At 48.7% G+C, this 14,733-nt stretch overlaps 1 protein-coding gene across 6 annotated transcripts in view; it reads left to right on the forward strand.

Moving 5' to 3' along the window:
• Window positions 1-14,733, forward strand: part of recql5 (RecQ helicase-like 5) — a 120,463-nt gene that overhangs the window by 31,457 nt on the left and 74,273 nt on the right. For 5 of the 6 annotated variants that reach the window (XR_011587294.1, XM_070857452.1, XM_070857453.1 and 2 more), the window contains exons 2-5: window positions 4,200-4,321; window positions 4,631-5,149; window positions 7,190-7,295; window positions 13,642-13,753. Coding sequence is in view for 5 of the 6 variants with exons in the window: in XM_070857452.1 (XP_070713553.1) it covers window positions 4,200-4,321; window positions 4,631-5,149; window positions 7,190-7,295; window positions 13,642-13,753 (859 nt within the window). In the remaining variant the exon portion in view is untranslated. The remainder of the gene's footprint in view (window positions 1-4,199; window positions 4,322-4,630; window positions 5,150-7,189; window positions 7,296-13,641; window positions 13,754-14,733) is intronic. The other variant, XM_070857455.1, reaches the window with a different exon arrangement.

Here is a 14,733-nt window from a genome sequence, read left to right on the forward strand (position 1 = left end):
TGAGTATAATCAAGATAGACATCGATAGATTTTTAGGCACTAAGGGACTTGAGGGATATGGGGATAGGGCAGGGATGTGGAGTTGATGTAGAAGTTCTGTAATAATCTTATTGAATGGCGGAGCAGGCTCGAGGGGCCGCATAGCCTACTTCTGCTCCTATTTCTTATGTTGCATCTTAAAACCTATTGAATAAATTCTGAAACGTGTTCCTTTGTTTTATTTTCTTCTTCTTTCTGGTGCAACTAAACAAAATTATCCATCGAGGATCGAGCATCTTGAAACGGGCATCTTCCTCCTCGTCTAGTTTACAGGAGTGAAGTGCAGATTGTGCTGCCCTTGCAATGTGTGTATCTACAAAGACCTGATGGCTCACTGACTCCGTGTCTCTGGCGCTCTGTTCAGCTGCTGCAGGGGGTTTGCTCTGTGACAGCGGTTACCCACAGTCTGACTGCTGTCTCCTTCTGTGCAACGCTTAACTTCTCTTGGCCTTGTAACTGGATGCTGCACTGGCTCTAAAACTCCTCGAGGAGAACTTCCCACGTGTGCCACTGTGTGGAGCACTGTCTGCATGTCCCTGCAAAGCAGCAGAAATACTGAGGTCCCAATACCTGAGCGAAGCTTGGAAATCTCTTGGGGTGGGAGGCTGGAAAGCTCTCTGGCAGGGGATTCTGTACAACAGGAGCTGGGCTGAGGGGTGATAAGGTGCCTTGTACAGTAGGAGCTGGGCTGTGTGGGGAGATGTAGTGTCTCATCCATGCTTTTGTTGCCTCCATACTCGACTACAGGTTGAACCTCCCTTATCCAGAACCCTCGGGACCTGGCCTGTTCTGGATAAGGGATTTTTCCAGACGAGAGGTGGTCAAGTTAAATTGGATTGTACAGTTACTGAGCGAGGTGATATCGGGGCTGGCTGGCTTGGGGCTGGGGGTGCAGCAGAGAGATAATTGGGGGCGGTGGGGGGGTGGGGGGGTGAGTGGGTGGTGGATCGCGGGGTCAGGCCAGCGACAGCGAGGAAGGACTTCAATTTGTTCATGTCGGAGTTTTGCGCATGCGCCACCTGGTGGCTGGGAATGGTTCTGAATAAGGGAGGTTCAACCTGTATTACAAGGCTGTCCCGTCCAACTTTTCATCTTGCACCCTCCGTAAATTTGAGCTCATCCAAAACTCTGCCCTTATCTTAACTCGCGCCAAATCCTATTCGCCGTTCACCCCTGTGGTCGCTGACCTACATTGGCTCCTTGTCTGGCAATGCCTCAGTTTCAAAATTCACATCTATGGGCCCAAGTTTCGGCCTCAGTTGCTCCTGATTTTTTGGAGCAACTGGTGTAGAACGGAGTATCTTAGAAATTCAAATTCTCGGCATTTAGTTTGCTCCAGTTCTAGTCAGTTAGAACAGTTTCACTTTGGAACAGAATTTTTTTTTTTCAAAAGGGGGCGTGTCCGGCCACTTACGCCTGTTTTCAAAGTTTCGTCAGTGAAAACTTACTCCAAACTAACTTAGAATGGAGTAAGTGAAGATTTTTGTACGCTCGAAAAAACCTTGTCTACACTTTAGAAAATCAGGCGTAGGTTACAAATCAGGCGTAGGGAATGGGGGGGGTTTAAAGGGAAGTTTACAAACATTAAACACTTCAGTTTTACAAATAAAGAGCCATCATCAATAATAAATGATAAAAACATCAATAAATCAACCAATAAAATCAAAAAAAAAATTAATAAATAATTTTTTAAAAAATCAATAAATAAAACAGTTTCTACTTGACGACTGCAGCACCAGGAGCCCTCCAACAGCATGCTGGGATGCCCCCAGCCCCCCAGTGTGTCTCTGTCAGTGTCTCTATCTCTCTGTCTGTCTGTGTGTGTCTCTCACTCTCTGTCTGTCAGTGTCTGGGTTTCTGACAGCGAGGGGAGGGGGAGGAGGAGGAGGAGGAGGGGTGGTGTAGTGGGGGAGAGGGGGTGTAGTGGGGGAGAGGGGGTGTAGTGGGGGAGAGGGGTGATGAGGGAGGGAGGGTGAGAAGGGAGGAGGGGTGAGAAGGGAGGAGGGGGAGAGAAAGGAGGAAGGGGAAAGGGGGGGGGAAGAGAGAGAGAGAGAGAGAAAGAAAGGAGAGGGAGGCTGAACGGGCCGGGCCCAAGACTTCGAGCTTAGACTTACCGGATTGACAGATAGGTGGCGTCGGGTCCGGAGTCCAGGGGGGTCGGGAGCGTGGATTGGGGGCGGAGATCGGTCGGGGGGGGTGCGGGGGAAAGGTCGGGAATGGGGGAAGCGGAGGTCGGGTCGGGGGGGGGTGGCGGTTCGGCGGGGGAGCGGGAGTCAGGTCGGGTCCAGGGGCGGGGAGCGGGAGTCGGTCGGGAGGAAGCAGGAGCTGGGCGTGGGAGGAGCCTTATTCACGCAGCCCCAGTGAGGCCATAGGGCTAGGGGCTGCGTGCTTCGGGCTCCTCCCACACAGTTTTGGGCGCCTGGAGTTTACTGCACATGCGCGCCCACTGTACCGCGCATGTGCAGAGGTCCCGGCACTGTTTTCAGCGCAGGGACCTGGCTCTGCCCCCTACAGCTCATGCTGCGCCGCGCCGAGGGCCAGAGGACCAGCAGGGAGCCGGAGAATCTGGATATTTTTTTTAGGCGCACTTTGTGGCGCGAAAAACAGGCATCCAGGTCGAACGGCGCAGCCCGAAACTTGGGCCCAACGTGTTCAAATCCCTCCATGGCCATGCCCCTCAATTTCTCTGTAACCTCCTCCAACTCTACAACCCTCAAGAACTTTGCGTTTCTCCAATTCTGGCCTCTTATTCATCCCATCATTGGCAGCCATGGCTTCAGCTGCCGAGGCCCCAAGCTCTGCTATTCCCTCCCTAAACCTCACATCCCTCTCTCCTTTAAGACGTGACTTAAAACCGACCTTCTCTCCTAATATCTCCTTATTTGGCTTGGTTTCAATGTTTGCCTTATTACACTCCTTTGAAGATTGGTATGTCTTGTACATTAAAGGTGCTATATAAATGCACATTGATGTACAAGTAGGGGCTGAGCCAAGGGGAGAGATCATGTCTTTGTACTGTTGGAGCTGGGCCATGAGGGAGAGCAGGTCTGTATACTGTAGGGGCTGGGTCATGGGGAGATTGGGTCTGTGTGTACTGTAGGAGCTGGGCCGAGGGGGGAGATCGGGTCTGTGTACTGTAGGAGCTGGGTCATGGGGAGATCGGGTCTGTGTACTGTAGGAGCTGGGTCATGGGGAGATCGGGTCAGTGTACTGTAGGGACTGGGCCGAGGGGAGATCGGTCAGTGTACTGTAGGGGTTGGGCCGAGGGGGAGATCGGGTCTGTGTACTGTAGGGGCTGGGTCATGGGGAGATCGGGTCTGTGTACTGTAGGGGCTGGGTCATGGGGAGATCGGGTCTGTGTACTGTAGGGGCTGGGTCATGGGGAGATCGGTCAGTGTACTGTAGGGGCTGGGCCGAGGGGGAGATCGGGTGTGTGTACTGTAGGGGCTGGGTCATGGGGAGATCGGTCAGTGTACTGTAGGGGCTGGGCCGAGGGGAGATCGGTCAGTGTATTGTAGGGGCTGGGTCATGGGGAGATCGGTCAGTGTACTGTAGGGGCTGGGCCGAGGGGAGATCGGTCAGTGTACTGTAGGGGCTGGGTCATGGGGAGATTGGTCAGTGTACTGTAGGGGCTGGGCCGAGGGGGAGATCGGGTCTGTGTACTGTAGGGGCTGGGTCATGGGGAGATCGGTCAGTGTACTGTAGGGGCTGGGCCGAGGGGAGATCGGTCAGTGTATTGTAGGGGCTGGGCCGAGGGGAGATCGGGTCTGTGTACTGTAGGGGCTGGGTCATGGGGAGATCGGTCAGTGTACTGTAGGGGCTGGGCCGAGGGGAGATCGGATCTGTGTACTGTAGGGGCTGGGTCATGGGGAGATCGGTCAGTGTATTGTAGGGGCTGGGCCGAGGGGAGATCGGGTCTGTGTACTGTAGGGGCTGGGCCGAGGGGAGATCGGGTCTGTGTACTGTAGGGGCTGGGTCATGGGGAGATCGGTCAGTGTACTGTAGGGGCTGGGCCGAGGGGGAGATCGGGTCTGTGTACTGTAGGGGCTGGGTCATGGGGAGATCGGTCAGTGTACTGTAAGGGCTGGGCTGAGGGGAGATCGGATCTGTGTACTGTTGGGGCTGGGTCGAGGATGAACTTGCCTCTGTTCTCTCTGCAGGTGATCAGGATGTCTTTATCTGCATGCCAACAGGAGCAGGGAAGTCTCTGTGTTACCAGTTACCAGCCGTGCTCGCTGATGGTGTCACCATCGTGATCTCCCCACTGATCGCTCTTATTCAGGTGAGTTGAGTACTGTATGTTTCCCACCTTGCACTGAGTGATCGTGAACCATTACTGGATCAAGGTTAGCACAGACCAACTCAGTGAGAACCACAGTAACCTGAGACAGGACCTTGGCTCAACACTAGGTCCAGCTCTTCTGTCCCTGGAACTTTCTTCCCCACCTCACCTCAGTGCATTATTGGGGAACCACTGTTGATTGAAAAACATGGTATTTAATATCTGTATTGTTGGGGGGACCCTGCAGGATGTACAGTGTTTAATCTCCATGTGTCTGTGATGTAGATTTCATATCTTTTCCTTCCACAGGATCAGATTGAGCACATGCGTGTGCTGAAGATCCGAGCATGCTCCCTGAATTCCAAGCTGTCCGTCGAGGAGCGGAAGGGGGTCCTGTCTGACCTGAGCTGTGAGAAGCCCAGCATCAAACTGCTGTACATCACCCCCGAGATGGCAGCCTCCGGCAGCATGCGTCCCATCATCGACTCCCTGCTGGCCCGGAAGCTCCTGTCCTACCTGGTCATCGACGAAGCACACTGCGTGTCGCAGTGGGGGCACGACTTCCGACCCGACTATCTAAAGCTGGGGTCTTTACGCAGCAAGACCCCCAACACCCCCTGCGTGGCTCTGACTGCCACGGCCCCTCAGCATGTGCAGGAGGACATCGTGGCCATCCTCCAGCTGAGGGAGCCCATCGCCGTCTACAAGAGTCCTTGCTTCAGAGCAAATCTCTTCTATGATGTTCTCTTCAAAGAGATCCTGAATCAGCCCCACGTACATCTGAAGGGATTCTGTGAGCAGGCTCTCGGGCAGAAGAATTCTTCAGGGGTGTGTAGCAGTCTTCATTGTGTTTTCTCTTCCTTTGGCTCCAGTTGGGGTGGAGTGTAGAATGTTTCAGTATAAGGGGTGTCACAGTTGTGTGGGGTGGACTAGTTGGGCTGGGTGCTCTTTGTCTTTCCGCCATTGTTCATTGTTCATAGGTTTATAAGTAACCTTCAGGGCTGCTGACCGAGGGCCGTGTGGTTCTTTGTCGGCCAGCGTGGACACGGAGGGCCGAAATGGCCGCCTCCTGCGCAGTAAATTTCTATGTTTCTATGTTAACATGCTGACTCTTGCTCGGGCGCAGTTCCACGTAAGCCTAATCCCCTCTTCACCCAGCCTAAGCATCCATTCTTCACGTGAGCTTCAGTGGCGAATGATGGAGGGCTGTTGGGCTGCGTAGAGCACCACAGCCAAGCCAGATCCTTTCTTCACCTGGTGCCCACAAGCAGTGCCCTCACCACCCCTCCGCAGCTCAGAGCCGCTGGGGTTAATTACAGCATCCTTCCTGCAGCCCCGACTACAATCAGCCAGCTGAGCAGGGATCGAACCTGGGCGAGCCATCTGGTCCAAGTGGCTGAGTCCCACGCCAGGTACCTTGCTGCTGAGAACAACGGTTATAGTCCGGGTGAACATTTCTTTTGCCTTCTGACATGCGGGACGTCTGGAAAAGACAGCGATGTGAATCCTGAAGGGCCAAGTGTGACTCGCAAGGAACAGGTGATACTGCACCATCCTGCCTTGTCTGAAACATTGTGTGAGAGAGTCTTTGCCTTAATGTTTGTTACCCCTTCCTCCGGGCACCTGCTGAGTGGACGGAGGAGGAAAGGGACAGTTGCTGTGACTCTCCTCCCATTGACGACGACCAGGTGCAACCCGATTACCTTCCCCTGTCACCCTGTGGCCCAGGGAAAGCAGGTACAAATTCATCACCTTCCCCTCTCTGTCTGTCTGCCCTGAACAGTCTGGTTCTTGACCTGTAATGAGTAGCTGACCTCTTATCGATGAAGGGTTTTCTTGTTTCTGAAGGTTTTTTCCCTCCTCTTGCTTGCAGAATGTAGTACAACCATAGAACCATAGAAATTTATGGCACAGAAGGAGGCCATTCGGCCCATCGTGTCTGTGCCAACAGAAAGAGCTATCCAGCCTAATCCCACTTTCCAGCTCTTGGTCCAGTGCACAATCACATGACATCACATGAATGAACTCAGTGAGCACAAGTACGCTCTCTCTCTCCGCTCCCACCCTCCCCTCTGCAGCAATCAGGCAAACTTCCATCCCTCAACGTGGCTCTGCCCCATGATTGATTGGCAGGTTGAACGAAGCACTGCGTCTCGCGTGTACTTCTCTTCGATTGGGATGGGTGGGAAGGGCTTACCCTGAGACACTGGGCGTGGTCTCGAAAATCCAAGACACAAGCAAAATGCTCCCCTCTGCCCCTTTCCCTGCCTCTCCACTTGCTTAAAAGCTGTTACATCGCTAACTTTTTCCAGTTCTAATGAAAGGGGGAAGGGGTACAGTACAGATTCACCAGAATTGTACCAGGGTGTAAATGATTAAATTATGAGAACAGGTTGCATAAACTTGGCTTGTTTTCCCTTTGGTATAGGAGATTGAGGGGTGACCTGATCGAGGTGTTTAAAATGATCAAGGGATTCGCTAGGGTGGATACAGAGAAACTATTTCCTCTAGTTGGGGAATCCAGAACAAGAAGGCACAACCTTAAAATTAGAGCCAGGCCCTACAGGGGTGATGTCAGGAAGCACTTTTTCCACACACAGGGTGGTAGAAATCTGTGGATGGTGGGGGTCAATTGGAGCTTTCAAGACTAGATTTTTGCTAGGTAAGGATACCAAGTGATATGGAACAAAAGCAGGTAAATGGAGTGGAAGTAAAGATCAGCCATGATCCAATAGAATGTTGGGACAGGCTCGAAGGGCTGAATGACCTACTCCTGTTGCTGTGTGTGTGAATTTTCTCCAAAGTCTGACTTAATGGAGTAGGTGTCTGACAGTAAATTGCTCTGCTAACGCAATTCTTCCTTTGCAGCGGTTTGATGGCTGTGGCATAGTGTACTGTCGCACCAGGGACTCATGTCAAGAGGTAGCAGAGGAACTGACACACAGGGGGATGGAAGCTAAGGCTTATCATGCAGGTAATTAGCACCGATGGAAGCACCAAGGATACATTATGCCAGGAGCCATCTTGAATGTATCAAGTGATGTATCACATTGGGATTTCTACCTATTGAGCGATTTTTGGATTAATTTCTATGTTAATGATATAAGGTTTATGAAGGGTTAATTCCCTGAGTTGCAGCATATTCGCTGACTCGACATTGAAAAGCCTGTAGACACTGAACATTGGGAATGTTAATGTGTGGGGTTTTCATTCAAAGTGGTAACTTTGATTGGCAGCTAGGGAGCCGATCCTTGATGCACAAAGTGGCGATGAGTCAGAAGTCATTGATCTGTAACCCTCTCCTGGCAAGGGCAGTCTAAGTCCCATCAAACACTCCCAGGGCAGGTGCAGCATGGGTTAGATACAGAGCAAAGCTCCCTCGACACTGTCCCATCAAACACTCCCAGGGCAGATACAGCACGGGTTAGATACAGAGTAAAGCTCCCTCTACACTGATCCATCAAACACTCCCAGGGCAGGTACAGCACGGGTTAGATACAGAGCAAAGCTCCCTCGACACTGTCCCATCAAACACTCCCAGGGCAGGTACAGCACGGGTTAGATATAGAGTAAAGCTCCCTCTACACTGTCCCATCAAACACCCCCAGGGCAGGTACAGCACGGGTTAGATACAGAGTAAAGCTCCCTCTACACTGTCCCATCAAACACTCCCAGGGCAGGTACAGCACGGGTTAGATACAGAGTAAAGCTCCCTCTACACTGTCCCATCAAACATTCCCAGGGCATGTACAGCACAGCTTAGATACAGAGCAAAGCTCCCTCTACACTATCCCATCAAACACTCCCAGGGCAGGTACAGCACGGGTTAGATACAGAGTAAAGCTCCCTCTAATTATTTGGTTTGGAGGGCCACTTAACAAGTTTTGGTGAGCAGTTGAGGGCCGTGCAACACAATGAATTGCACTGACAGCTACCATTAAAGAGAGGAATCAGTATGATTTAAAGAGTTTTCAAACAGAAAAATCAAGGAGTGATATCACAGGGCAGCAGGTGGATGATTAGTTGGTGAGTACTACAGTTTTTTTTAGTCTCTAAGCTAGCTAAGTAACTGCAAAGTGCTATAACTGTACTTGATTAAATTAGTAACTAAACTAGATAAACCAATTAAGTAATAAAACTAAAATAATTGATTAAAAAATAATGAATGAACTAATCAAATAAATAAAGAAGGTTAGATAGACATGGCACGGCAGGTGGTGTGCTGTAACTGCAGCATGTGGGAGTTTGTGGAGAGCATTGCGATCCTGAGCATCCACATCCACGGGAAGTGTCTACAGCTCGAGGAACTTCGGCTCAGAGTTGTTGAGCTGGAGTATGATGTGCAGACATTGCGGGACATCAGGGAGGGGGAGAGTTACCAGCACACTTTGTTCCAGGAGGCAGTCGCGCCCCTTTAGTTAAATAGTACTTTAGAGTTCGGCAATGGTCAGGTACAGGAGGGTGTGACTGGGAGTGAGGCAGGTATGGGGACCCAGGATGTAGTGATGGCGGAACCTCAGCCCTTGGTCCAACACGTGTGAAGCACTTGCTGCCTGTATGGATGAGGAAAAGGACTGCAGGGTGGATGGGCAAACTGACCACGGCACCGTGGTGCAGGAGGCCATTCAAGTGGTGGGGGTAGAATGAATGTGGTAGTGGTAGGCGACACTATAGTCGGGGATAGATACTGGTCTCTGCCACGACAGAGAGTTCCAAAGGTTGTGTTGCCTGCCCAATGACATAGGTAGAACTAGGAATGATCTTCTAAGGGATTTTAAGGAGCTAGGATCGAAATTTAAAAAACAGAACCTCAAAAGATAATCTCTGGATTGTTACCTGAGCCACGCACAAATTAGCAGTGGGACAAACAGATTAGAGGTTTAAATGTATGGCTCAGAGTGATGTGGTAGAAAGGGGTTTCGGTTCATGGGGCACTGGGGAAAGAGGGAGCTGTTCCGTTGGGACGGGCTTCACTTAAACCGGGCTGCGACCAGCGTCCTAGTGAATCGAATAACTAGGGCTGCAGATAGGGCTTTAAACTTAAAAAAGTGAGGGGAGGAGTCAGGTGAGGTAAAATTTAGAAATCTAAAGAGAAAGGTCAAGGCAATAGAGCAGTGTAGCGATTAGTGTAAAAATAATCAGAGTGTAATGGTAAAAAATTTCAATTAAGAACTGTGTATCTGAATGCATGAAGCATTTGTAATAAGATAGACAAACTAGTGGCACAAATAAAGGTAAATGGGTTTAGAGACGTGGTTGCAAGGTGACCAAGGTTGGGAACTAAATATTCCAGGGTACTTGACGTTTCGAAAAGACAGGCAGAATGGAGTGGGGGGGGCGGGGTGGGGGCGCGGAGGGGGTAGCCCTGATAAAGGATGACATAAGGACAGTAGAGAGAAAGGATCTCGACTCGGAAGATCAGGAAGTAGAATCAGTGGAGATACGGAAACACTGGTGGGAGCAGTATATAGGCCTTAACAGCAGCTATTCCGTTGGACAGAATATTAATCAAGAAATCATAGGAGCTTGTAACAAAGGTAATGCAATAATCGTGGGGGACTTTAATCTTCATATAGACTGGACAAATCAAATTGGCAAAGGTAGTCTGGAGGATGAGTTCATGGAATACATTCGGGACAGTTTCCAAGAACAATACGTCATGGAACCAACCAGCGAGCAGGCTATTTTAGATCTTGTATTGTGTAATAAGACAGGATTAATTAGCAATCTCATAGTAAAGGATACTCTGGGCAGAGTGATCATAATATGCTAGAATTTTACCTTATGTTTGAGAGTGACTTGCCTAAATCCGAAACTAGAGTCTTAAACTTAAATAAAGCCAATTACATACGTATGAGGGGCGAGTTGGCCAAGGTAGATTGGAAAAATAGATTAAAAGGTATGGCAGTAGATTAGCAGTGGCCAACATTTAAATAAATATTTCATTATTCTCAACAAAAATACATTCCATTGAGCAACAAAAACACTCTGTGGCTAACTAAAGAAGTTAAGGAACGTATTAAATTGAAAGAAGATTCTTATAATGTTGAGAAGAATAGCAGTAAGCCTGAGGATCGGGGAGTTTCAGAATCCAGCAAAGGATGACCAAAAACTAGATAGAAAGGGAAAAAATAGAATGAGAGAAAACTAGCAAGAAATATAAAAACATTGTAAGAGCTTCTACAAGTATGTAAAAAGGAAGTGAGTAGCAAAAGTAAACGTTGGTCCCTTAGAGGCTGGGACAGGAGAAATTATTATGGGGAATAAGGAGATGGCAGAAACGTTAAACAAATATTTTGTATCTGTCTTCACAATAGAAGACACAAAAAGCATACCAAAAAATGGTGGGGAACCAAGGGTCTAATGATGGTGAGGAACTTAATGTAATTAATATAAGTAGAGAAAAAGTACGAGAGAAACTAATGGGACTAAAAGCCGACAAATCCCCAGACCTCACGGCCTACATCCTAGGGTTCTAAAAGAGGTGGTTGCAGAGATAGCGGGTGCTTTGTTGTGATCTTCCAAAATTCATGAGATTCTAGATTGGTCCCAGTGGATTAGAAGGTAGCAAATGCAACACCACTATTCAAGAAAGGAGGAAGAGAGAAAACAGGGAACTACAGGCCAGTTAGCCTGACATCAGTCATCTGGAAAATACTGGAATCCGTTGTTAAGGAAGTGGTATCAGGGCACTTAGATAATCATAACATGATTAGGCAGAGTCAGCATGGTTTTATGAAAGGGAAATAGTATTTAACACATTTATTGGAGTTTTTTAAGGATGTAACTAACAGGGTAGATAAAGTGGAATCAATGGATGTAGTATATTTGGATTTTCAACGGGCATTCGATAAGGTGCCAGATAAAAGGTTACTGCACAAGATAGGGGCTCATGGGATTGGAGGTAATGTTTTAGTAAGGTTAGAGGATTGGTTAACGGGCAGAAAACCGAGAGTAGGAATAAACGGGTCATTTTCGGGTTGGCAAACTGTAACTAGTGGGGTATAGCAGGATCAATGCCTGGGCCTCAGCTATTCACAATCTATATCAATGATTTGGATGAGGGGACCAAATGTAATATATCCAAGTTTGTTGATAATACAAAACTAGGTGTCAATCCCCTTCAGAATCTTGTCTGTTTCAATGAGATCACCTTTCATTCTTCCAAACTCGAGAGTATCGGCCCATTCTACACAATCTCTCCTCATAGGACAACCTTCTCATCCGAGGAATCGACAAGCAATAAGCAAGGCAAATGCATGTTGGCCTTTACTGCAAGGGGGTTGGAGAATAAGAATAAGGAAGTCTTGTTATAATTGTGCAGGACCTTGGGACCACACCTAGAGTACTGTGCAGTTTTGGTCTCCTTATCTAAGGAAGGATATATTTGCCTTGGAGGCAGTGCAACAAAGGTTCACTAGATTGATTCTGAAGGGGATTGACAGGGTAGATGCTGAGAAGATGTATCCCCTGGCTGGAGTGTCTAGACCTAGAGAGCACAGTCTCAGGATAAGGGGTACGTCATTTAAGACCGAGATGAGGAGGAAGTTCTTCACTGAGGATTGTGAATCTTTGGAATTCTCTGTCCCAGAGGCCTGTGGCTGAATCTTTGAGTATATTCAAGGCTGAGAGAGAGAGATTTTTGGACTCTCAGGGAATCAAAGGATATAGAGATTGGGACGGAAAGTGGAGTTGAGGGCAAGATCAGATCAGCCATGATCTTAATGAATGTCGGAGCAGGCTCGAGGGGCCGTATGGCCTACTCCTGTTCCTAATTCTTATGTACTTATGTTTCCTGACAGTTTGACCGCAAAACAAAAGCTGCATCTGAGCCCCATCTTTATTGGTAATTCTTAAGGCTGTGGTCATTACTGTTCAACTGTGCTCATCCCTTTTCTTTCTGGTATTGTTCAAGAATATGTCTCCTTTCTTTACTGTCAGCAAAAGCCGGTTGGGCTGCGTGACTGTCCGCATGTACTAATTCTGGTTAACCTCCACATGACTAATTCTGGTTAACCTCTGCGTGTACTATCTCTGACTAACCTCCGCGTGTACTAACTCTAGTTAACAACTCTGGTTAACTTCCACGTGTACTAATTCTCCCTAACCTCCACATGACTAACTCTGGTTAACCTCCGCGCGTACTAACTCTAGTTAACCTCCACATGACTAATTTTGGTTAACCTCCACATGACTAATTCTGGTTAACCTCTGCGTGTACTAACTCTGGCTAACCTCTGCGTGTACTAACTCTAGTTAACTAACTCTGGTTAACCTCCGCGTGTACTAATTCTCCCTAACCTCCACATGACTAACTCTGGTTAACCTCCGCGCGTACTAACTCTAGTTAACCTCCACATGACTAATTCTGGTTAACCTCTGCGTGTACTAACTCTGGCTAACCTCCGCGTGTACTAACTCTAGTTAACTAACTCTGGTTAACCTCTGCGTGTACTAATTCTCCCTAACCTCCACATGACTAATTTTGGTTAACCTCCGCGCGTACTAACTCTGGTTAACCTCCGCGCGTACTAACTCTAGTTAACCTCCACGTATACTAGCTCTGGTTAACTAATTCCGGTTAACCTCCATGTGTGCTAACTCTGGTTAACTTCACTTACCCTTGATCCCTGTTAGCCATTTTCTGCTTATGTCTTTCAAGCCCACTGATGAGTGAGCAGATGAAGGCATAGCCGAGCGAGGTACTAAGCTGTACAGATCAAAGCCTTGTGGGTTTGATTCTCACTCTGTGTTGCAGTAGCTGGTCCCAGCCAGGGGTCAGTCAGTAATGGTGCTGCAATTGGCCTCCGTGCTCTGGAACTCCCTTCCTAAACCGCTCTGCCTCTCTACCTCTGTCTTCTTTAAAACGTTGCTTAAAACCTACCTCTTTGAACAAGCTTTTGGTCATCTGTCCCAATATCTCCTTACGTGGCTTGTATCAAAGTTTGTTTGATGGTGCTCCTGTGAAGCGCTTTGGGATAGTTTACTACATAAATACTATATAAATACAAGTTGTTAGGGAGAGAGAAAAATTGCTCGAGCTTTTACTGCCATTGTAGATTAGGAATGGGCAATAAATGCTGGCCTTGCCAGTGACGCCCATATCCCGGATCAAATAAAAAAACAGTTTAGTGCTGAATGGCCTCCAGTGCTTTATGATTTTGAGATTGTATAAAATGAAACTAGTTAAACATACTGTGTGTATTCCAGCATAAAACATGGATCCTCCAACCTGTGGAGATGTTTGAGCAGCAGGAGGGCTCTCAATAGGCACTTTGCATCTGCGAGCTGAACCCTGTGTGTCGCTTGTGTACCTTCAGGGCTAAAGAATTCTGAACGCACTATGGTACAGCAGGAGTGGATGGAGGGCAAGGTGCCTGTGATTGTGGCGACCATCAGCTTTGGGATGGGTGTGGACAAGGCTAATGTCAGGTGAGTGTCAATAATAAGGGGAGGAGAATGTGTCTGTCGGAAACATCGTTGGGGGGGACCTGTTGTAGCAGTGAAATTGCGAGGATCTTCTCTCCAGGGAGGTGGGGGGGACGCTGTGGGGAACTCCTCATGCTATGATGAGAGGCATCTGATCAAGGGCTGCCACCTTACAACAACAACAACAACTTGTATTTATATGCCCAGATGGGGATGCGCATGAAGCGAGGCTGGTGGTGCATAGAACCGGCTTCAATGCAGCAATTGCAAATCGTAATTGCCTGTCTGGCTTTCAATCATCAACATTATCAGCAGCAACAAAAACCGGGAGTTATACCCAACCTAACCCATCACTGGCTGTTAGACCTCCTGAGAAGCTGTGAATGTTTGTGATTACTCATCATCATCATCATCATCATAGGCGGTCCCTTGAACGAGGATAACTTGCTTCCACAAGTTAACAGATGTTTCAATGAAAGACCCGATGTTCCAGTCCTGAACTCCAGTTGAAGGGTGGAAGATGCCTGTGCGTGGATTTTTTTAACGCATGGTGACCGTTGCACACCAGCCACCACACGGGCTTGACAGAGATTGGCCTTTATCCAGTGGCAAGGGTTGAACCAAGATGACTGGAGGACCTGCTCTGCTGCACGGACCGAGTGCGCAGACATATCGCAGTGTGGGCTGGCCCGTGCTGCCCCTGTGCCCTCGGCTCTTCTGGGCCCCGTACCCTCATTCGCCGCACCTTCGCCACGATGTTCCAGGGCCTGGCGCTCCAGCTCTATTTATAACCCTGACCTGCGGTGGTGTTCTCACGCAGGTCGGGGCGACCCACAAAAGCTTAGTATGCAGGTAGAGCAAGTAGTTACCAGCTCTCCACGAGGAATGATTAATGGTTTTACAAAAGATGACCCAGGCTGCGGTTCATGTAACGTGTGCAACTTCGTGAGGTCAGAGCTGGTTGAGTCACGTCATGAACTGTG

Source organism: Pristiophorus japonicus, chromosome 16, assembly GCF_044704955.1.
Source record: "Pristiophorus japonicus isolate sPriJap1 chromosome 16, sPriJap1.hap1, whole genome shotgun sequence".
Lineage (NCBI taxonomy): Eukaryota > Metazoa > Chordata > Chondrichthyes > Pristiophoridae > Pristiophorus > Pristiophorus japonicus.